Below are 22,049 nucleotides of genomic sequence, written 5' to 3' on the forward strand. Positions count from 1 at the left end.
TTAACTGGTATTGTACTTTAGACGAGTTTGTTTTGCTTACTCTTCCTAATCGGCTAATAGCCATGAAAACGGTGGTTCCCTTTGGTAGTTTTGATGAAATCGTTTTGTTTTCCAAACGCTTCCTCTTTTTCTGAGCACCGCTGCAGTAGCTTCGTTTCATTTTTGAACAAACAGTCAGTTCACCACGCCAAGGCCTTTACACTTAATAATGGAGTGATAGTGGAGAAGTTATAGGTCCGGTCTTTATAAACTCCTGATACAGGAGGGGGCGGGTTTTAGTTCAAGTTAATTTAATTCACCTCGGTTTAGAATAAGGACGGATACGTGGTGAGAGACAATGATTTAGAAGATGTCTAAGGAAGGTGCACTCAGTCATCTGTTCGTGCAGCGTCAGGGGCTTTCCGTCAGGAACATCTGGATGCCGGTTCACACGCCCCGGCTCCGCCTCTCCTCAAACAGCAGAGGAGGCGGGTTTCTGCCAGTTGCTCGCCTCCTCTTTTGTCACTCCGGCCAAATGCTGAGGAGGGACAGTCACGATTGGTGGTTTTCGGTTGTTACAGATTGTACGCTCCGAGGGGTCTTTCCGGAAGTGCTACACCAACATCTGAAAGGCAAAAAGCACCACCGGCTGGAAAGTGTCCATTGTAATGCCATCGATCACAGGCGGATTGTCCTACTGCTGGAAAACTTCCCCGCTGGACAGAGATTAGTTCAACACCGCCGTCGAAAGATTCAAAACCCCGATGGTTTTCACTTCAATCATTTATAGGATAGTCTTTCTTTCTTTCTTTCTACAGTTTTGCTCTCTCTCTCTCTCTCAATGGTTCCTGAGTTTTTCGACATCGCCATTTGGAAATATGACACCGTCGTTGGAAAGCGGATGTGAAGCCTGTCGTAATGAACAGATGATTTTATTCAGCTAAGTTATGTTCACCATATATAATCACCTTTTATTTTAGAATTCTGTTGATTTTTGTTCAATCGATCGTTATTTTCCAAATCATATTGCATGTGAGAAAAACATAAACAGCCGTATTATCATTATAAGCTATTATATTGTATTTATCCTGATATGATTTCAGTATCTTGTCTTTTTGTACATGTTTCTGTTTCGGTAACGGGAAATATGCCTGCGTATGTTGTCTAATGTTTGATTTCTCTATGTGACAAAATAAAATAAAAAATACAAAACAGTGGAACATTGAGTCCTGAATATAAAGGGCTGATGCCGCGGGGGGAAACGGTTTGTGTAACAGTGCTGTCGAAAGGTGAAGGATAACCGTCTTTTCTCGGTCATTATGGTCTCCTGGGTCTTTATATTCCGGCCCGAGATGAGGCTCCAAGCAGTGAGTGTCTCATGTTGTGAGCGCAGAATAGTCGAAGTTGCTGCTCCTTTTGCGCGTCGTCGCTCCTGGTCGCGCACAGTCACGTGTTGCAATATTTGTTTATTATGTACAACTCAAATAGTTTAAAATGCAAATGAGAGGCGCTGTATAAGGTGGACATGGAGTATTTGTGCCACAACACGAGGAATCTAAGCGCATTGTCTCAACATTTCTTCAAACGAGTTCACCCGCTCAGAGCAGAGGAGGTGAAGTTACAACAAATCCATCTATTATACAGACAGGACTGTGATTGCAGATAAAATGAGAAAGTCTGCTGCTATGTGCTGTGCAGTTCCTGTCGAGCTGGGAGTGGCATAACCCGCACGATGGTGTAAGCTCAGCCCATTCTGAAAAACACACGTCTTGGTTTTCAGAAATACTTTCCCTGAAGTGAGGTTAGATCTGTACTAATCCAGTGTAGTGGGGACTGAGACGCCCATAAATGAAGCATCCTGATGTCATTTTAGCATAGCGACTTTTAGAAAGGAATAATTAATTAGCGTAAACTACAAAAAACAAGCAAAAAACAAACAAAAAAACTAACTATAATTTCTGAACTGTACATTTATGAGGCGTTTTATGGGCCTTTAGTCGCTTGGGACTCGAAACAGTGACCTCCCTTTGTCTAATGGTAAATCCGCCTCTCCAGTGCACTAAATCGCGACCCAGAGGAAGAAGTGGCTCTCAGTGACTGGAGTTTCTCCCAGACAGTGCGGAGGGACAAAATACCTCAGATCAGGGAGTATCATGTATAATTTACATTGAATCCCTTTTTTTTCATAATCCGAAAAATATCCCGAAAATAGTTGTAGTCTATCTCCGAAAAAAAGCGGTCCAGTGGAAATCAGTTCGCTTCTCATTCACTTCCTCATGGCGATGGCGGACTGATCAGCTGCCGCAGTGTCTTTCTAGCGGCAGATCCGAAATGTCCTCATCCGCTTCCAGTCCGGGCTCAGAAAGAGAAAAGTTACTCAGCAACTGCCAGAAATGGAGCAGGGCGGACAGGTCGGTTTAGAAATAGATTCAGCGAGCGGGCGGAGCCAACTACCTTTTATGTCGGCCCTTTTATGGTCATCTACGTCAGTTTAACGCACATCTTCCAGAGGGTTGGCAACCTTTGGTGCGAAAGGAGGAGCTGATATACCGGTAATGTGCACCATTCTCAGCGATCAGTGTTCACTCAGGGAGACAGTGCACCACTGCACATCAGTCAAACTCATCTCATCTCATTATCTCTAGCCGCTTTATCCTGTTCTACAGGGTCGCAGGTAAGCTGGAGCCTATCCCAGCTGACTACGGGCGAAAGGAGGAGCTGATATAATGTGCACCATTCTCAGCGATCAGTGTTCACTCAGGGAGACAGTGCACCACTGCACATCAGTCAAACTGCAAAACAAATAAGAGACCGTGCACTGTAAAAAAATCCAACTCGGAAATTAGTTGCCTTAACTCAAATAACTAATTAACAAAGAAACTTATATGTCATGGAAGTTGCCGTAACTCACAAATGTGTTTTGCATGTCTGTTTTAAGTCAATGTTGAGAAAAATTGAGCTTGAAAGTCTGGAAAAATAAAATATGTACGTAAATTGCAGCAACGTCTTTGCCAAGTTGACGCAACTTTTTTGAAATATGACTGAGCATGCTCAGTAGGAGGCAACGTCCAAGAGGTCAGAAGAGCAATGAATCCACCGCAGCGCCATTGCAATCCACACCTCTTGTAACTTCGTTGGTGAGTGGAAGTGTCTGTTCAAGAATTTTTGCTTTGTTGTCTGATATGGTTGAAGTACTTTAAGTGTCTCTACCCAAGACAATATACCAACGAAAGCAGTTGTTTTTGTAAAGACCAAGGGAGGTTTTCTGAGAAGCAGTCGATTTAATTAAGCTGGGGCACGCTAGCTTCGCCCATGCATTCAACTGTGTTTGCTGTGGGCTGTCGAGCACGTTTGCTAGTTTAACCAACTGTTAGCCCTTATATTGTGCGTTCAGCTTTGTCTAACTATTTAGCGCACGTTCGCCAGCTAAAACACGCCACAAAAGTGTTGTCTCTCCACATGTTACCCAATGTTCGCTTGGAGTAACTGGTTTGTCCTTAACATTTTACCGAGAGATTTCAGTGCACATAGGAGGTGAATTTAAGTAGGCTAGCCTATAGAAACATGTGTCACATGTTGGCTGGTTAGTCCAAGAAAGTTACACCAGAGCTAAAACACCATTTTGTCAGTGAGCCCAATTTAAATGTGTTGCATGGATGTGATTCGGACTAATTGCGCCTTTTGTAATACATTTTATACATTGTAAATAGACTTTGTGGTTGCCCTATATGCATGTTAAGTTACGTTCACCAGTTTAGATGTTTCATGGTACCTAACATTACTTGTAATGGGTGAGCACACCAGCTTGCTCTTCTGCTGGTGTCACGTGATAGCCTGCTTTTGCCCGCGAGGTGAATCGAAGTATTAGAAACACATGGCACATGTTGGCTGATTAGTCAAAGAAATTTAAATCAAAACACCAATTTGTCATCGAGCCCGAGTAGTTGTACAGTTTAAATTGAATATGGTCTTGTATGCATGTGATTCAGACTACACTGTAAAAAATGTCCGTAGAATTAACAGTGAATTTATGTAAAATCATGACATAAAAAAACTGTAAATACAAAAACAATGAAGCAGTGTGTAATTTACATCAATATACTGTAAAACTCCTAACCAAATACCACTGTTAATTTAACAGTAAGAATATGTTGAATTGATCATATTATTTTGTAGAATTTACAAATTGTTGTAGTTTAAACACAGACAAACTGTAATACTAAAACAGAATGTGATAGTTAAAATTACATCATTGCCCTGTTAAAAAAATAAAAAAATGCCCACCATCGTGGCTCAGTCGACTAAGGCGTCATACCATGAATCCGGGGACATGGGTTCGATTCCGACCTGAGGTCATTTCCCGATCCCTCCCCGTCTCTCTCTCCAGCTCATTTCCTGTCTCTGCACTGTCCTATCCAATAAAGGTGAAAAAAGCCTAAAAAATATATATATCTGTCTAGTAGATCATTGCTTGTAACCATCGTTTTGAATCATTGTTTATTGTACAATGAATATCCGTAAAATTAACAGTTATGTATTGATTATTGTACATTGAATACCTGTAAAATTGAACATTTTCAAACTGTTGTTTATACAAGTGTTGATATACCTTACCGTAAAACCATATACACTGTCACTGTATTTTTTACGGTGAAAAAATGGCAACCACAGCTGCCAGTTTTTCACTGTAAATTTGACAAGATTTTTTTTTTACAGTGTAATTGTGCCTTTTTGCTGTTGTAATACATTTCATAAATTGTAAATAGACTCTGTAGTTGCCCTATACAGTATGCATGCATGTACAGTATGCATGTTTAGTTAAGCTTGTCACAGTTTAGAGGTTTATTCATGGTGTTACCCTACATTACTTGTGAGCACACCAGCTTACCCCTCTGCTGGTGTTAGCATGTGATAGGCTGCTTGCTATTTTTTCATGTAGGTTATTCATGGCATTTTCCTTATCAGAAGTGTTTATTCTGTTTATCTCTCTTCATCTTAGTGAATGGTGATGCAGTGCAAATTCTGTACATTTTCACACCACAGCACAGAGACTCTTCTGAGACACCACAGAATTCACCACGGTCATGTAGGTGCCCGCTGGTCATGTTTTTTCAATGATTGTGTCTGTTCTTTTAAAACATCTGGTTCATTAAGATGTCATCTGTCTAACTTCCACTCATCACAAACACATGTACAAAACACAACATTTACATGTGAACTATGTGATTTCAAGGATGTGTGTGATGAAAAGCAGATTTTCAGTCATTTAGGATTGCATTTAAGGAGTCGTCAGACAGTTAGATGCCCATTTGTAAATTGTGATTTCAGAAGCAATGTGGTGTCTACTTTCAGTAGTCACAGAAGTAGGTTGCATAAACACCACACTGTGAAAGATATAAGGGCAGCTGAAAGTGATGTTGTTGAAACAGAGCCTGTAGATGAAGACCGAGTTGGACAGTCAGCTAGTGAACATGTCTGTGAACATATTCCCTCTTCATCAGCAGTAAGTGATTGTGAAGATAGAGTAGATGCACCTTCTCTAGAGCATAGACTTGCTTCACTTTTTCTTTGTATGCAGGCAACATTGCATATTTCAAGACAGGCCACACAGAAAATTATAGAGGAGTTGAATGACATAGTTCATTATTTAAGATTACGTGCACAGCAAAATGTGAGAGGGGTACTTCTTAAACACAGCCAGGAAGTTGATGACCGTGTTGTCGAGGAGGTGACTGAAGCCGTGCTTAGAGCTAACCCATTTTATGAGAGTACTAAAGCAAAGGGTGCTCTATCCACTGATTATCGTAGGAACAGTTACTATTTACAAAACTTTCCAGTAGTACAACCAGTAGAGTATCTTTATGATGGTGCGTCAAAGAAATGCTTTGTCTATGTACCAGTTTTGCAGATGCTTGAACGTCTACTTTGTTGCCAGGATGTGGTTGGAAACATTCATTTCACTGGAGAGACGACTCCTGGGTTTTTTCAGTCATTCAGAGATGGGCGATACTTTCAATGCAATAAACTGTTTGGAGAGGAAGAGTCTAGCTTGGCTTTAGCTTTTTACACCGATGATTTTGAAGTTTGCAATCCATTGGGTACTTCCAGAAAAAAACATAAAATCACAGCAGTTTATTGGGTACCACTGAACTTACCTGCAAAGTTCCGGTCATCTTTGTCATCTATTCAGCTGGCTGCTCTTGGTAGGAGTGATGATGTGAAGCAGTATGGATTTGACAGATTCTTTGCACCTTTGTTGAGAGACATTTCAATCTTGGAAAAGGAAGGGATATATGTTGAGGCAAAACGACACAGTGTGAAAGGCAGCATTTTTTGTGTCTGTGCTGATAACCTGGCAGCACATGGCTTGGCTGGCTTTAAAGAGAGTTTTTCAGTGTCCAATTTCTGCAGATTTTGTCTGATCAACCGCGAGACACTACAACAAACTCCTCCTTCTAATTTTCAGATGAGAACAACTGAGCAGCACAACAACCTGCTGGCAAATATCGACGGCAACAACATTCTTTATGGTGTGAAAGGTGAGTGTGCTTTAAGCAAACAGCTAGCCTATTTCCACCCCATCACCGGCTTTCCTCCTGACCTCCTTCATGATCTCTTTGAGGGAATTGTGCCAGTAGAGTTATCCTTGTGCCTGAAAGAACTAATCAGAAAAGAATTCATTTCCTTTGATTATCTCAACAGTACGATAATGTCATTCCCGTACATGCATTACGACAAGGTTAATAAACCTCACAAAATCCCAAAATCAAGTTTCTTGAGAGGCACTGGCTGGGGCAATGGCCATGAAAATTGGACTTTGTTGAGGCTATTGCCTCTTATGATTGGTAGTTGTGTACCGGAAAACGAGCCAGCGTGGGAAATTCTTATGGATCTCAAAGACATCACTGAAATTGTAGTCAGCACAAAATTCTCTGAGACATCACTGAACTATTTGGAAAGTAAAATAGCAGACCATCGTAGCTTGCTAATTCAGACGTTCCCTGACATCCGTTTACGTCCCAAGCATCATTACTTGGAACATTATCCACATCTGGTTAGGTGTTTTGGTCCCTTGGTTGAGCTATGGACAATGCGTTTTGAGGCGAAACACAGTTTTTTTTAAGACAGTTGTCCATGATGTCCAAAATTTTAAGAACATTCTTGTTACCCTAGCATCCAAACACCAATTGATGGTAGCATATCACCTGGATTCAAATTTATTCAGACAGCGTATCCATGTGGAGAATGTCAGAGTTGTTCAGGTTACATCTTTAGATGCAACATGGAGGGATACTGTACAGAGAAGGTGTTCACATCTCACCACAGTGTCTTTGTCATCTGATGTTCAAGTGGATGGAATTAGATACAGAGAGGGCATGATTATCTCTGCAGGTCAGTGTGGTGGCCTACCAGAATTCTATAGAATACATAGAATTCTTGTTGCAGAAAACATTGGGTTTTTGTGCATAAAGCACCCATCTTGGTACATTGAACATGTTCGATCATTTGAGTTGGATGTAACAAGTTATGCTGAAACTGACATTTTGATGCTTGAGGACTTGAATGACTTTTATCCTTTGATAGCCTACTCTGTCAGGGGGAAACTCCTTGTGTTGCCAAAGAAATTTCTAATGCTCTGATTTGGTCATTGGTAACTACAGGGTGTATCAAAAAATGTACACACACTTTAAACCATTGTAAAGTAGGTGTTTCTTAAAATTCATTTATTTTTCAAAATGAAGCAGACTTTACAGACATCCATTTATTGTTTTGTCACCTCCTGTTCTCAAACTGATGTTCGTTCTGGTCCAGATGCTGCTTACAATGCAAATCACACACAATTGTCTTTGTATTTGCTTGCATTCATTTTCATTGGGGTGCTATCAATTCAGTGGCTGTTGTAGGTATCATAACGTAGACTTTAGATGTCAGTTTGAGAACAGGTGGTAACAAAACAATAGAATAATGTTTGTAAAGTCTATTACGTTTTGAAAATTGCATGAATTTTGATAAACACCTACTTCATGAAGATTTAAAGTTTGGATGTATTTTTGGGATACTGTGTATTATGACGGAATGCATTTTTGATTCATGATCATTTAAACTGGTGCCATCTTTGCCTCTTGCTTTTGTTCATTGGGGAAATGGTATTGAAGAGTGTGGGTATCCTTAGAACTTAATCCTCATACTGCAATGTTGTATTTATCATGCATAAATAGCACCAGAATGTCCAAACTATCCCTTTAAGTAGTCATCATTCAAATTATCACCTCACCAATTCTTCTTTTATTATTTTTAGAAAATGATTCTGCGTGTGAAACTACCAGAAAACAGAGTGAAGAAGTTGCGATTACCAGAGCTCCCCGACTCTGTGCAACGTTTAAAAGAAATTCTCCAGGAAGAACTTCGGCTGAAAGAAAGATTCCGTTTGCAGTATGAGGATCCAGAGTTCGGAAACGAACTATGTGACTTAGAAGATATGTCAGAGCTCCCACCAGAGAAGGCAACGTTAAAAGTCATTGATGCTTCAAGCCCTGACCCAGAGGGATCAGATGTGTCATTGTCTTCACTGGATACTGCATCACCTCCAAGCTCATCTGAATCCCCCAGAACAACTGTAAGAGCTGGTAGGCGGTCCTCTGCATGGCCTTCTCCTTTTCCAATACCAAGCTTCTCTTATGATGTTGAATTGCGCCTTCAAAAGGCAAATGGTATCTACAACGACAATGGTACTCTGCTCGACGTCACCAGAGACATCAAGAGTGAAATCCTTGATAAAATTGCACAAGCCATGTTTGAGTTGACTGCATATCCAGACAGGTCAGAAATAGATTCTGTAGCAATGGCTCTGGTCAACAAATATCCCTGTCTCCGTGAACCAGGCAGTGGAAATGGGTGGAATGGATGGAGAATGAGTATTGCGTTCAAGATTGGCAATTACCGTCAAAAGCTGCGGAATGCCGGCTGTGAAGAAGTTAAAGTAAATGAAAGGAGGGGAAGCCGTGAAGAAGGTAGGCCCGGCTTAAAAAAAGCAAGGAGAGCTGAAGTTCATTTCCTCCCTGACCAGCCCGCTGGACAAACTCAAGACGCTATGGAAAAAGACAGAGAGGCACTGACAGCAGAGATGGAAAAAAGGAGTCCGAACATGACGTTTATTAATGACGCTATGGATCGTACGTTTCCCTTGAGGAGGAAGGAAATAGTTGACCAGGAACCCGGTGTTGATCTGGTGAAGCGCAGATGGCCAGCACTTTTCATGGAATACCAGGTTAGTCTGTGTCGCATGTTAAATGTTACTGGAGAGAAGGGAAGAGAAGTCACCCAATCAAGCTTCGAACCCTGGTCTCAAGGGTGCCAAACATGTGCTCTGACTGCAATGCCAAAGAGCCAAGCTTATTAATATGGCGGTCAGAACACATATTTGGTATGCTAGACACCCTGGTACAAAGCCGAGTGAGGTGACCTCCTCTCCCTTTGCCAGTTACACTGCTTCCAAAACCTTTTTTCAAAACCATCCATCTTGACATGCACATACTGTCCAACTTAGTAATGTTTCTTTCAAGATCTCACACACACTTTCATTCACATTCACAAAATCTTTACTAACCTTGTTGTTTTCACTGTATTCCTCTACAGGTGAATTGTGAATTTCACAGAATCACTATGGTTGACCTGCAAAGAAAATTCCTTGGTTTCCTGGAAACTCACACCCCTAAAATCCTGAAGATGTATCGAACCAGAAGAACAGACTTCGGTGAGGAGATGCAGAAACTCCTTGACTCGTTGGATAAGGAGGTAAGAAGGAAGACATGTAGTCAATGTAGTTTTTCTTGTCTCTCTCAATCTCCCCCGCTTTGTGAATGATGTTAGTGCTTTTGGGAGGGTAGTGTTAATGGTCAAAGATGACAACAGTCAAAGACAACGGATTATAACAAACATGAAACTTTACTCAGTCACTCAACAAAAAAACATTCTAACGTAGCTGAAGGTGTTGTGCTCTTCGCATCCAACTTGGTAAGCTTGTGAGACAATTGCTCCCAACTGATGCATAGTGTCTTTCATTTTATTGTACAGTACCAATATAGAGAGGCATCTGCTAGGCCATAAATGCACTTCTTCCGACTCCACAGAAATCCTTGCCTCTGAGCCTATACTGGTGGACGAATGTAGATGTTTCAAGTCAAAGACGACACTGTGTAGCTGTATGTGTAACAGAGTGTATGTAAGTGTAATATGTTTGGTGAGAGGGGCACGGGGGTGAGTGTGTCTTGGTGGAGAGGGGCACGGGGGTGAGTGTGTCTTGGTGGCATGTTGTGATAGCAGTAAAGTATGTGAAGTGCAGTTTTGTTTGTGGGTGGGGCACATGCTGTCACATATCCACTCATACACACATTCATTCACTTTCTCTCTCACTCACACACTTACACAGTCACTCTTGACTTTCATACACACTCATTCATGTACTCACTCACCCAATCCCTTTCTCTTGACTCACTGACATGCACAAACAGTATGCAAATCAGTTTCGCCTCTTTCACTGATGAATGCTGATGGTCTCTGTCTCTATCTGCCACCCTCTCCAGACATCTGACATCTCTGGACACAGAAAAGCTGTAGCCCTCAGAGGACTTCCGCTCTTTGTCAGGGATTATGGAGCAGAGAAGATCCTGAAAACATGCTTGGTAAGTACATGTTTTACAGGTGTATGGATATTCTCATTCGCCTGGTTTTTTTTTATGTCCTTGAAACATGGAGCATCGGGGATATTATAGTTTTGGTCCGACCGCTGCCGTATATTTTTCGTATTAACACGATAACTTTTGAACAGGTGGACGGATGTGGCTCAGATTTTGTATGCTGACACTCAGCAATAGGGACATGGACTAATTTGATTTTGGAGGCCTACGCTTTCAAGATGGCCGACTTTCAAGATGGCCGACTCGTATATTTTTCGTGTTAATGCGATAACTTTTGAATGGGTGGATGGATTAAAGTTTAGGGCACATCCATAGAGTTGCAATGGCAGGAAGATGTTAGCAGCAGGAAACAGTTGTGGTTGGTGCAGTCAAGGTCTTTACTTTAGATCTTTTATTTATGTGAAAAACCTTCAAGAAATATAAATATAGAGAGAAAACACAACAATTATTTAGTTAATGTGCGAAAATGCAATGGTCTTGTGCAAATATGCATGTACAAAATATACTATGCCAATGTACAAATACGCCTTTAAAATATTAATGCAGAAATAGACTTGTATGAAATTACATTTTACACTACAAGCCAGATTAAATATGACATTGTAGAAAAATAGAATTACTTTAGCACACTTTAAATTTACAAGGGAATAAACTACCAAGAGAAGAGGCATACAACTGGCCTACACAAGCCATTTCAGAATCAGACTTTATTGGCCAAGTATACTTTCGTATACAAGGAATTGGTCTTCAGCTGAGGTCTCTCTAAAAACAAATGGGGTTTCTACAAAACGGAACTTGGAGCGTGATGAAATTTGACACACCTTTCCTTTTGGCCGCTGAGCAATTTAATCAGCGCTCACCTGTCATTCTTTGGATCTCGTGTCCTCTGCTCGCACGAACTGGTTTCTGCTCCGGCAAATCTGGTCTCTGCTGGCTACCGTGGAGCTCTACCTCCATGCGTTGGACTCCGACCTCGATGACTTCATCCCCGCTTCCCAGCCTGGTCCTCCGTCTTCTCTGCCCAGTGAGCCTCCCTGCTGGCTCCCCCACCTCTACTCACCCACTCACCAGGGCTCCGCTTCCCAGCCAAGCTCTGCTGCTCCTCCACCCCGCGGACGTCCCTGCCAAGGACTCGCCTCCCTCTCGCCAGGACCGCGCCGACCGGGCAACTGCCCCTCCAGCTTCCCCTCGCCGCGGCTCCACCTCACGTGCGTGGAAGTCACCCTGGCGGCTTCCCGCTGCCTCAGCACTGCGAGCGTCCGAGCCACGGTTCCAGCTAAGCGTAGCGGTGTGCCAGGTCTTGCCACGCTTCTTCTCCTGCCCCATTCCGCGGGTCGGTGCACTCCTCGGCGTCTTGTTGGAGCCCCGCCTCGCAGGTCCACATCGCCGACACAGTCACTTAGCTCTGGGGTGAGTTGAGGTGTCGGGGGATTTGCTTCTCCTCATCTGCACGGAAGGATACCCTTGTCCACCTGCTCCAGAGGGATGATTCTGGCTGCCTGCTTCTGCCATCCACTGTTGGTTTTTTCTCCTCTGCTCCTCCCCTTCTCCAGGGATGACTGAGGGCCAGGCTAAGGCTGCCTCCTGCTCTCTCCTGCCTGCGATTCCTCCGTGCCGACCGTGCCTGGTCTCGACCCTCCCGCGCAGCTGTCTGGGGCCCGCCGGTCTCCTGCTTCCTCGTTTGCGGTGGCATCCCAAGTGCCCGCCCTTGATCCCCCAACGCTGCTCTCCTTGCTGAACCAGGGTGCTGTGCCGCTGCCTCCCTCCGCGGCGACCACCTCGCTGCTCCCTACCCTCCCCCTCTCCATCCCTCAGTCTTGGACCACATTTGCCCCTGACCCCCACCCACGCAGATGCCCGCGGCACCCGCGTTACCTTTCCCCCCTTCAATGGAGCCGTGCCACCACCCCCTGCCTAGTTTCAGCAGTGGCGTTCTCCAAACCCCCCCTTCCCGGTGTATTGCATTAACCCCATTGGGGTCGCTACTCGAAAGTATTCAGGAAAGAGGCTCATCGTTGACCTCTCCGCTCCCCATAACGGTCCCCAAGGAAAAAGTTGACCGCATCATCATGATTATTTACGGCTTCTTGGCTTGTCCAACTCAGACTAAGCACAACCTCCTGTCTTTACTCGGCCATGTCAACTTTGCTATCCGGGTCACCCCCCAGGGCAGGGCTATCATTTCCCATCTTTTGACAGCCGCACACTCCATTCTGGCCCTGGAAGATTCCGTTTCGCTCGACGGTCAGTGCTTTCGGGATCTGGAGATGTGGCACCTGTTTCTCCTACAATGGAATGGCTTGTCCATGTTTTACGATGATCGCGTTTCTCCGTGGAGCTCTGCCTTTTCGTTGATGCCACACCCTCAGACGGGTTCAGTGGCTTTTACGACAGTCACTGGTTCACCGGCTCATGGCCCCTCGAGCTCACCAACCTGCCCCCGGATGTGGCTTCCTCGGCGGCGTTCAAGGTCTACCCCATGGTTGTCACCGTGCTGTCCGTGCTCCTGGACCCTTCTCTGCTATGCCCCAGTAGAGAAGGGTACTACTATGCATTAGCTTAGACTTCACAATTCCCGCCATGCGAGCTTGATACCCTGTTTAGCACTAGTGATCACTCCAGCCAGCACAGGTGGCTCTCCAGCAAGACCTGGCTGATCCAGAGAAGCGCGCTTAGCCCTATTATGCCCATATTGCATATTCTCCGAGATCGAGCTTTCGCGCTTCTCGGGTGCTCATGTCCCGCTGTGACCCGTGTAGCACTTTCTGATCGCCCGGCGCGCGCAGGTAGTTCTCCTCTGAGACCGCTCGATCAAGAGAAGCTCTTAGAATGTATGCATATATGTCTATCCAAAATTCGGATGGTGAACTAGTGAAACAACAAAAGTACGTTCAGTGGTGCAGAATCTTGTGGTCAGATGGTGGTGACCAACTTATTGGCTCTTCAGGAGAGTGATGGAAGTGGGAAAGAAACTGTTCCTGCGCCTGGTAGTTTAGTCTGCAGGGATCTGTAGCATCTACCAGAGGGTATGAGGTTGAAGAGTGTATGTGCAGGGTGTGTGGGGTCTTTGACAATGTTGTCTGCTCTCTTCCTGATCCTGGCAGAGTACAGGTCCTGTAAGGAGGGCAGGGGGCCCCAATTATCTTTTCAGCTGTCCTGACTGTGCGCTGTTAGCCTGATGCATCACCCTTGACACTTTGTGGAAACCGTCTGAGCGCACAGCACTGGGATTCGCTCGGGCATAGCCTAGGTTTGTTCTGGATTTAAATTCTCGATGTTGGGAATCGTTGCCAACACAATGCATGGCTTTGTCCGTTCTCTAATCTACTGCTTTGTTTACTGCTGTGCTGAACAGCAAAAGACGCTTGAGTTTCGCTTATGTGTTACTTGGACTTCCGGGTCACGGTGTTCTAGGAATCCCTGACGTAGTCGCAAAGTGAAATGAAATTGAAATGGAGCACTAGGTGGCGCAGCCTGGCTAGTGCGCTGTATTCTGCATCTGTCCTTTTTAGTGGCTGACCCAACCCAGACGGTGATAGATGTGCCAAGGATGGATTTGACTGTAGCAGTGTAGAAGATGACTCACAGCTCTCTTGGTAGACCATATTTACTCAGTTGGCTCACAATGTACATCCTCTGCTGAGCTTTTTTGAGGATGGTGTTTCCCATGAACTTGATTGAGTTCACCATTGATACTGGGCTGTTTCATATTGTGAGGGGAGGCAGTACTTTGGGGTGCTTACTGAAGTCCACAACCATCTCCACAATCTGAAGTGTTAAGCTCCAGGTTATGTTGACTGTACCAGAGCACCAGTCTCTCAAACTCCCGCTGATATGCACTTTCATCACCATCACCTGCTAGAGTTGCACTCTATGCCCATCTGCAACTCACATCACTTGAACATCTACTGAGAGATGTGATACTAACGGCAAGGACTATTGATACTAGGACAGGTCATTCACATCAAAACATGTAGTACGGCCCAAAGCTCACTAGAGTGGCCACACCTCCAGTCGTCGCGGTAATCCTGGCAGCCATCTTTTGTATGTAGACAGTTGCTCTGCAGTCCATGTAAATCAATGGAGAAACGACCTGTCTCTTTCAAGAGTTGGCTTAATACTGTAAAAAAAAATCCATTAAACAAGGACAGTATTTGAAATGCCTGACTAAATAACTGTTTTTTTTTTGTTTGTTTTTTAAGAAAAAAATATAATAAGTCATATGATTTAGGTAGATATTTAGCCAGGTATTTCAAATAGTTGTGTGTTTTATTGTGTCAAAGGATATTTCCACAGTTTTGAGTCAGTCACTTTTTGACAGAGGTGGGCCCTCTCTCCATTGATTTACTCTGACAGCCCAGCACAGGTCTACCTACAGAAGATGGCGGCGACACTGGCCACCTTCCGGTACTGTCAGGCAATGACATGTCCACTCGTGTTTTATACAACCTATTTGGTACGGCCATGGACACTCTTTTTAAGGGAAAAGTGACCCAGACCGTAGATACATGTCTATGACCCAGACACATTGATCTCGCCATGAATTTGGTCACATGGTTCATGAAATGAACGAAAATTAAGTTTTTGGGTCTCCATAATCCAGATGTTCGGCCAGATTTGACCATATATGGTGACTTATTTCGGAAGCCATTTTTCAGAACAGCTACCTGAGGTGAGGTGTTTTATTATATCTATGACTACCTGTCACCATAATCCCCCTAAAATGGCATCCAATGCACCCCTATGGCCCAATGGAGGGGCCCATGGAACAGCATTCCGTACTACACGTTTGGCAATGCATTTCCTGGCCAGTAAGCCGTCTTAGGATCTATGGTCTTTGCTAAGGGTTCTCGAACACCTTGACATGTGACTCCTTGGTCAACTGGTGAAGAAAGGGTCTAGAGAAGTATATACAACCACTAGATTCCCTCATACCAACCAGAAAAGAAAATGCTCCTTGGAATAGAGTGAAGAAGTCCAGATGCCTACAACTAAACTTTTTTTTTTTTTTGCCTTGTTGCTCAACAGAACACTGATCCAGAAGAACAACACACCAAAAGTGTGAGAATGGCAGTCCTGACTGTGGTCGAGGACGATGGCGGGGCTACAGCTTCACCTCACGTGGAGGACTTCGCAATAGTGCTTGAAGAATGTGTGGTAATCCACAATATTAAGAATTTGCCTTCTGCGTTTTCCTTATTTTTTGGATTGTTATATGTGCTAAATTTCCAGTACCCCAAGGAATTGAAGTACACGTGTGAAATAATTCAGAAAGTCTTTCTTGGTCTTGGGGATGACTGCTCTGCCAGAGCTCAATCATTCAAAAACAAACTGTTACGGTAGCTACTGGCTGAATTTGTAAAATTCATTGCCTGGTGTGCAATGGAGGACTTCGCAATAGTGCTTGAAGAATGTGTGGTAATCCACAACATTAAGAATTTGCCTTCTGCGTTTTCCTTATTTTTCGGATTGTTATGTGCTCAATTCCTTGGGGTACTGGAAATTAAATTACACTTGTGAAATAATTCAAAGTCTTTCTTGGTCTTGGGGATAACTGCTCTACCAGAGCTCAATCATTCAAAGACAAACTGTTACGGTAGCTACTGGCTGAATTTGTAAAATTCATTGCCTGGTGTGTAGTTAATTGCCTTGTTCACTGTGGATTGTATGTTTGAAGTTTTATGTTTTATACACTATATATTTTTTCCTGTGCAGCCTGTTGCTGTGAACGTGTTTTTTCATATGGCAATTTGTGATGCTGAGATGAAATGGGACACCTCGGTCATGTGACAGTGGCTGTTTTTGTATCAGTAACCAAAGATGTACCCTTTTAAAGGGACGGTGCACTTTTTTTACACTTAAAGCCCTTTTTTCAGTCATCGCGTCATCAAGTACAACGAGCAAATGTGATTTCTGTTCAAATGCACCTGTTTGAAGATTTTGTGCTACTTGGTAGCAGCCGGACCATATGGACAATCACTCCAAAAACGGATTAAACTTTCATTTACAAAGTTGTGAAACTCACCGAGTGGTCAGGGGTGTTCGCTGTTAAGACTCTGGATGATAGAAATGGATGTCTAGTGAACTCTGGTAAGTGTCGCAGAAGATATTTCCGCAGCAAAAGACTACAAAGGCATTCTTGAACAATTCTGACAGTGGCGGGAGTAAACTCAAGACCCTTCAGCAGAAAGAGAAGAGTCGCTTCCGTGAAAACAAACCGACAATGAGGAAGAATGGAAGTACTGTTCCACGGGTGCCATTTTTTACAAGTTCTGGCTGTACTGTAGCTTGTTTTGCTCAAGAGTCTTTGGTTTTCCTGCAAGTTGCTGTTCTTATGGTTGCTGCACAAGAACTTGGATTAAACCTTTTGGAAAGCTGCTATTTCGCCGCAATTTTTTTGTAAGAGTATCAGTGAGCACCCCTGGCCACTCGGTGAGTTTCACGTCTTTGTAAATGGAAGTTTAATCAGTTTTTGGAGTGATTGTCAATGTGGTCTGGCTGCTACCAAGTACAAAGTCTTCAAACAGGTGTATTTGAACAAAAATCACATTTGCTTGTTGTACTTGATGACAAGATGACTGAAAACGGGGCTTTAAGTGTAAAAAAGCGCACTGTTCCTTTAAATTTACAGGGTTTATTTTTTTGTTTGTGCTTTGCATTATTTTTGCCTAGTTAACTGTTTTCAAATGGCAATCTTTGATGTTGAAACAGGGGTCACGTCTGTCATGTGACCGTGGCTATTTGTGTATCAGTAACCAGAGATGTACCCATTTGTCTTTTGTAATCTTTTTGCCTCACTGTGCATTACTTGAAGGTGCCGAAGCTCAGCTCTTCAAATAAAGTTCTCTCTGACTAAAAAAATGTACCGTCATTTGTAAGTACACCAGTTGAGAAAATAGGAATTCACAAATTAAGTGATTGCATGTGATCAATGAAATCCTTAATGATCAATTATCGATTAATCGGTTAATCATGCCCATCCCTAGTCTAAATTGCTTCAGCAAGTAACAAAACCTGCAAAAGAAGTCAAACATTTAACGATTTTAGTGTTACAGGACAACACATTTTTAGTGTTACAGTAAGTTCAATTATTGAGTTCAGGCAACATTAGCATCTTTGTAGTTACTGGGTTTTATGTGTTTGGTCCACTTATGTTTGAACTCAATCTGAGTTACAGACAAAAAGTTCTGTTTACTCAAAAATCTGTATGCATAATGTTGAATCATTTTTTTAAGTTGAAGTTTGAAACTCAATAATCTGAGTTTCAGAAAGTGTTCCATTAACTTCAAGTATTGAGTACAGGGAACATAACAGTCTCTGTTGTAGTTACTGAGTTTAGTGTGTTTGGTCCACTTAAGTTTGAACTCAATAATCTGAGTTGCTGACGAAAAGTTCTGTTTACTCAAAAATCTGTACGCATAATGTTGAATAATGTTTTTAAGTTAGTCACGCTGGAAACGGATATGGCAACAAGTAAGCTGAATATTCTGTGTTCTTTAAATGAGTAGATATTTGGTATATGAAAATTTTAAATGCAGAACTGTCAGAATTAGACTGAATAGACTGTTGCCTTAAAATAAAGATTACATTTTATATATATATATATATATATATATATATATATATATATATATATATATATATATATATATATAAACATATTTTTTCCTTTTATGAGCAACTATTATTAGTCCACTCAGTAGCCTATGGAGTTCATTCAATCCAAATGTTTGTGTTGAGAGAAATTGCATGCATCACTGTATCAGTATGGATTTATAACATTCTGTATGCAGATTATGGATACTCCAGAGCCCTCCAGCAAACATCATCAATAATCAGGATTACAAAATGCATTCCTTTGTTTCCTCCATTTATTGACTTATTGTATGTGATCAAATGTATGCCTTGATGAATAACTACACTTGATACAATTACATAATGCACTGCAAGAAATCTGCTAAGTGTTTTTGGTTTCTTTTAGGCATCACACATTTATTAGAAAACACAGCAAATGTTCAAATATTCAATTTAAATACTTAGCAACAGTATCAATAAATCCACACATGAACAATAGCAATGATATCTATGACCACAGCTAATGTGCAAAATATTAAAGTTAAATACTTAACAATATCAACAAATCTACACATGAACAATGGCAAAACATCTAGACTTAATTATACAATAAAGATACCTATGAAAAAAGGTGATTTTTTTCACACACAGTGTGATAAAAATTTTTCACAAATTTATCACACCTGCTCCTGCTTAGCAACTTCTAGAATGTACATCTCTGTTGCACACATAGAAAAACTGCCAGCTGATCTAAGCTGCGCTAATAGGTCTGCGCATACACGGAGCTACACATTTCACGGGTCCCGCTCCCAGAATCAGACTGTACCATTAGTAAAAAAGGATGGAGGGGTGAAATGACAATATCATAAATAATTAAAGGAAAAACTTATAGCAAATCATAACCATGTATAATTTGGATATTTTAACAGATGAAATGAAATATTTTATTTCAAAAACTTACACAAGGCAATACTATTAAAATAATATTAATATCCCTCACAGGGGGCGGCACGGTGGTGTAGTGGTTAGCGCTGTCGCCTCACAGCAAGAAGGTCCTGGGTTCGAGCCCTGGGGCCGGCGAGGGCCCTTCTGTGTGGAGTTTGCATGTTCTCCCCATGTCCGCGTGGGTTTCCTCCGGGTACTCCGGTTTCCCCCACAGTCCAAAGACATGCAAGTTAGGTTAACTGGTGACTCTAAATTGACCGTAGGTGTGAATGGTTGTCTGTGTCTACGTGTCAGCCCTGTGATGACCTGGCGACTTGTCCAGGGTGTACCCCGCCTTTCGCCCGTAGTCAGCTGGGACAGGCTCCAGCTTGCCTGCGACCCTGCAGAAGGATCGCCTGCCAGGCCCTTAGAATCGTCCTAACTTTCTCCCCCTAGCGGCGCCCCTGTGTCTGAGTGACAATAAGACTGTGCATTTTTCGCGGAATCTAACCGACTGGGGGGAGCTACCGGTGTATCTGCTCCTTTTGTTTTTAATTTCGTTTTCAATAGTATCAGTGGAAATTTGTCAGAAAGATATCACGAACAAGTACACTGTTCGTGAGAATCAACCAAAGTGTATATTGGTTTATGTGTCGCCCCCAAATCGACCGCAGCAGCGGAATAAACAAACTCAGTTTCTCCGCAGTCACAGTCCTGTACGTATAATCGATGGGCTGTGAACGTGTGACGGGACATCCTAAAACGCTTAACGTGAAAAAGCTTAACGTAGCTTAATGTTCCAAAACAATGATCAATCATCACCAAACTTCTCATGCACATCTCTTGTCATACACACTACGACCACACTAAATATCAAAACAGAAATCCAAATATTATGGACGTAGCCTGCGTTAAGCTTTTTCATTTACATGGGCGTCTATGGGGACATTATCTGACATTAACCTACGTTAAGCTTTTTCCTCCCCATAGACGCCCGTGTAAATGAAAAAGCTTAACGCAGGCTACGTCCATAATATTTGGATTTCTGTTTTGATATTTAGTGTGGTCGTAGTGTGTATGACAAGAGATGTGCATGAGAAGTTTGGTGATGATTGATCATTGTTTTGGAACATTAAGCTACGTTAAGCTTTTTCACGTTAAGCGTTTTAGGATGTCCCGGTGTACTGCTAGTTTAGAAACCTGGACATGACACTACCCTTAGTAGCCGATCATGTCCGAGTGCTAAACGTTTGTGCGTACAGTGAAACGACACACTTGGTGTCCGTATAATGACTGCAGAAACCCGTTTAATCTAGCTAGTATTGCTAATATTATGCTAACGCCACTACAGTAGGCCTAAGCCTCGTCTGCAGAGCAGAAGGGTTTCCAAGTCACCTCTAATATTTCAATCTAGAGACATCAAACATATAATTTGCCTCGGCAGGCTAGATGAATAATTCCACTTGTACCTACCTGAAGTGTCATGAGTCCAGGAGTTAAATTCCTATTAAACGTTTTCTGGTGAGATTAGCCCACTGAATTGTTTTCGTTTTGGATTAATTGGCTATGAAAGTAGTTTAATCAAGGAAGATAACGTTAGCCTAAATTTGGGCTCAGCATGGGATGACTTTTGATGTTATCAGGGAAGCCTGTGGGGATAAGATGGAACAGGCATATCTGTCCATACAATGTGATAGTAAAATATTGTGATTTCTACAGAAAGTATCATGTGTGAACGTTCTGTTATGACTTTTCTCAGTTTAACACACTGATTTTCATATTTTCCTGTATGAAGTAGTGTTATCACACATGAAAATTAAATACATGATGTCAGAAGCACTTTGCAAATATTATCTGGTGCTACTCATTCTTCAGTGTTATAATTTAATGCACTTGATCTGAGAATTTGTTACACATGGCATTACACAATAGTGACTCGGCCTAAAAAACCGTCCCATCCCTAGCCCAGGGCCCCTACTAGTGGGTCCTGGATAATGAATCCCACTTTGCCTCCCACTTCAACACCCCTGCTCCTGGTTTGTTTGTATTGTGCCCACCCCCTCTCCCACCCAAATGAAACCATTTCAACCACTCCATCTTAAATAATCAGGATACTGTTACTGAAACTGTAATACAGAATTTATATACTGAATATTATGTCTGATCTCTAGGAAGAAGTTGATGGGGTTGTATCGACTTGGAATGACCACAGAGTCCGTCAAGTCCACAACTCTTGTTCACCTCATGGACGTCCCTCCATATTACATGCAGTCCCTCAGCTGTACGGAGGCAGAGACTATTTGCAGAATGTGGACCTGGAGAAAGTTGAAGTCTGCCTTGAAGAGTGTATGTTCAAAGACTTTCCATGTGATGAGGATGTGTTTCACATTTGTGTGGACCTAATGTCAGAGCATAATCTGTCATTAACAAATGTGTTTGAAACAGTTAACCTGTATCTCACACTCAGACAGCTGATAAACAATGATCTTGGTGTAAATCATTAATTTTATTGGACGCGGTCTTGTCACCCGTTGTAAGATGAGATAGTACTGTATTCAAGCATCCCGTAACATCCACAACAAGATACACATGATGTCAAGGTTGCCATGGTCGTGGACACCTCAACAGGCACAGGCCATTTCAGAGATGTCTTTTTGTTTTTTCCTTTGCCCATTTTATTCACAATTTGAAATATTGCAGTTTAACTGATTGCCAATTAAAATGGTTTTTTTTTACTTGTAATACCTGCTTTAAAAGATGTAGCTTCTTATTTTCACATCAAATGTATTAGCAGTCAAGTTATTTTGTTCTACCATTCAACATTTGCAAATATGAATAAAAATGCAAAATCCTAACAAGTTTTAACTGAATTAT

The 22,049-nt window shown here is 42.4% G+C and overlaps 1 protein-coding gene across 2 annotated transcripts; it reads left to right on the forward strand.

Moving 5' to 3' along the window:
• Window positions 1-492: 492 nt before the first annotated feature.
• LOC132896662 (uncharacterized) lies at window positions 493-22,033 on the forward strand. Of its 2 annotated transcripts, XM_060937646.1 has the most exons (8): window positions 493-3,116; window positions 4,979-5,065; window positions 6,446-6,518; window positions 8,279-9,247; window positions 9,616-9,774; window positions 10,563-10,661; window positions 15,705-15,833; window positions 21,347-22,033. In XM_060937646.1, exons 4-8 carry the CDS (start codon window positions 8,282-8,284, stop codon window positions 21,677-21,679), a joined length of 1,686 nt encoding a protein of 561 aa, XP_060793629.1. In that variant the 5' UTR covers window positions 493-3,116; window positions 4,979-5,065; window positions 6,446-6,518; window positions 8,279-8,281; the 3' UTR covers window positions 21,680-22,033. The 2 variants fall into 2 exon arrangements, with proteins under 2 accessions (XP_060793629.1, XP_060793630.1); XM_060937647.1 differs by lacking the exon at window positions 15,705-15,833.
• The last annotated feature ends 16 nt before the right edge of the window (window positions 22,034-22,049 follow it).

This window comes from Neoarius graeffei, chromosome 13, assembly GCF_027579695.1.
Source record: "Neoarius graeffei isolate fNeoGra1 chromosome 13, fNeoGra1.pri, whole genome shotgun sequence".
Taxonomy (NCBI): domain Eukaryota; kingdom Metazoa; phylum Chordata; class Actinopteri; order Siluriformes; family Ariidae; genus Neoarius; species Neoarius graeffei.

Coding starts and splice junctions, on each gene's coding strand:
- LOC132896662 (XM_060937646.1), top strand. CDS start 8,282: ATGATTCTGCGTGTGAAACTACCAGAAAACAGAGTGAAGAAGTTGCGA. Junction 9,775..10,562: donor TTGACTCGTTGGATAAGGAG/GTAAGAAGGAAG, acceptor CACCCTCTCCAG/ACATCTGACATCTCTGGACA. Junction 15,834..21,346: donor TAGTGCTTGAAGAATGTGTG/GTAATCCACAAT, acceptor TCTGATCTCTAG/GAAGAAGTTGATGGGGTTGT.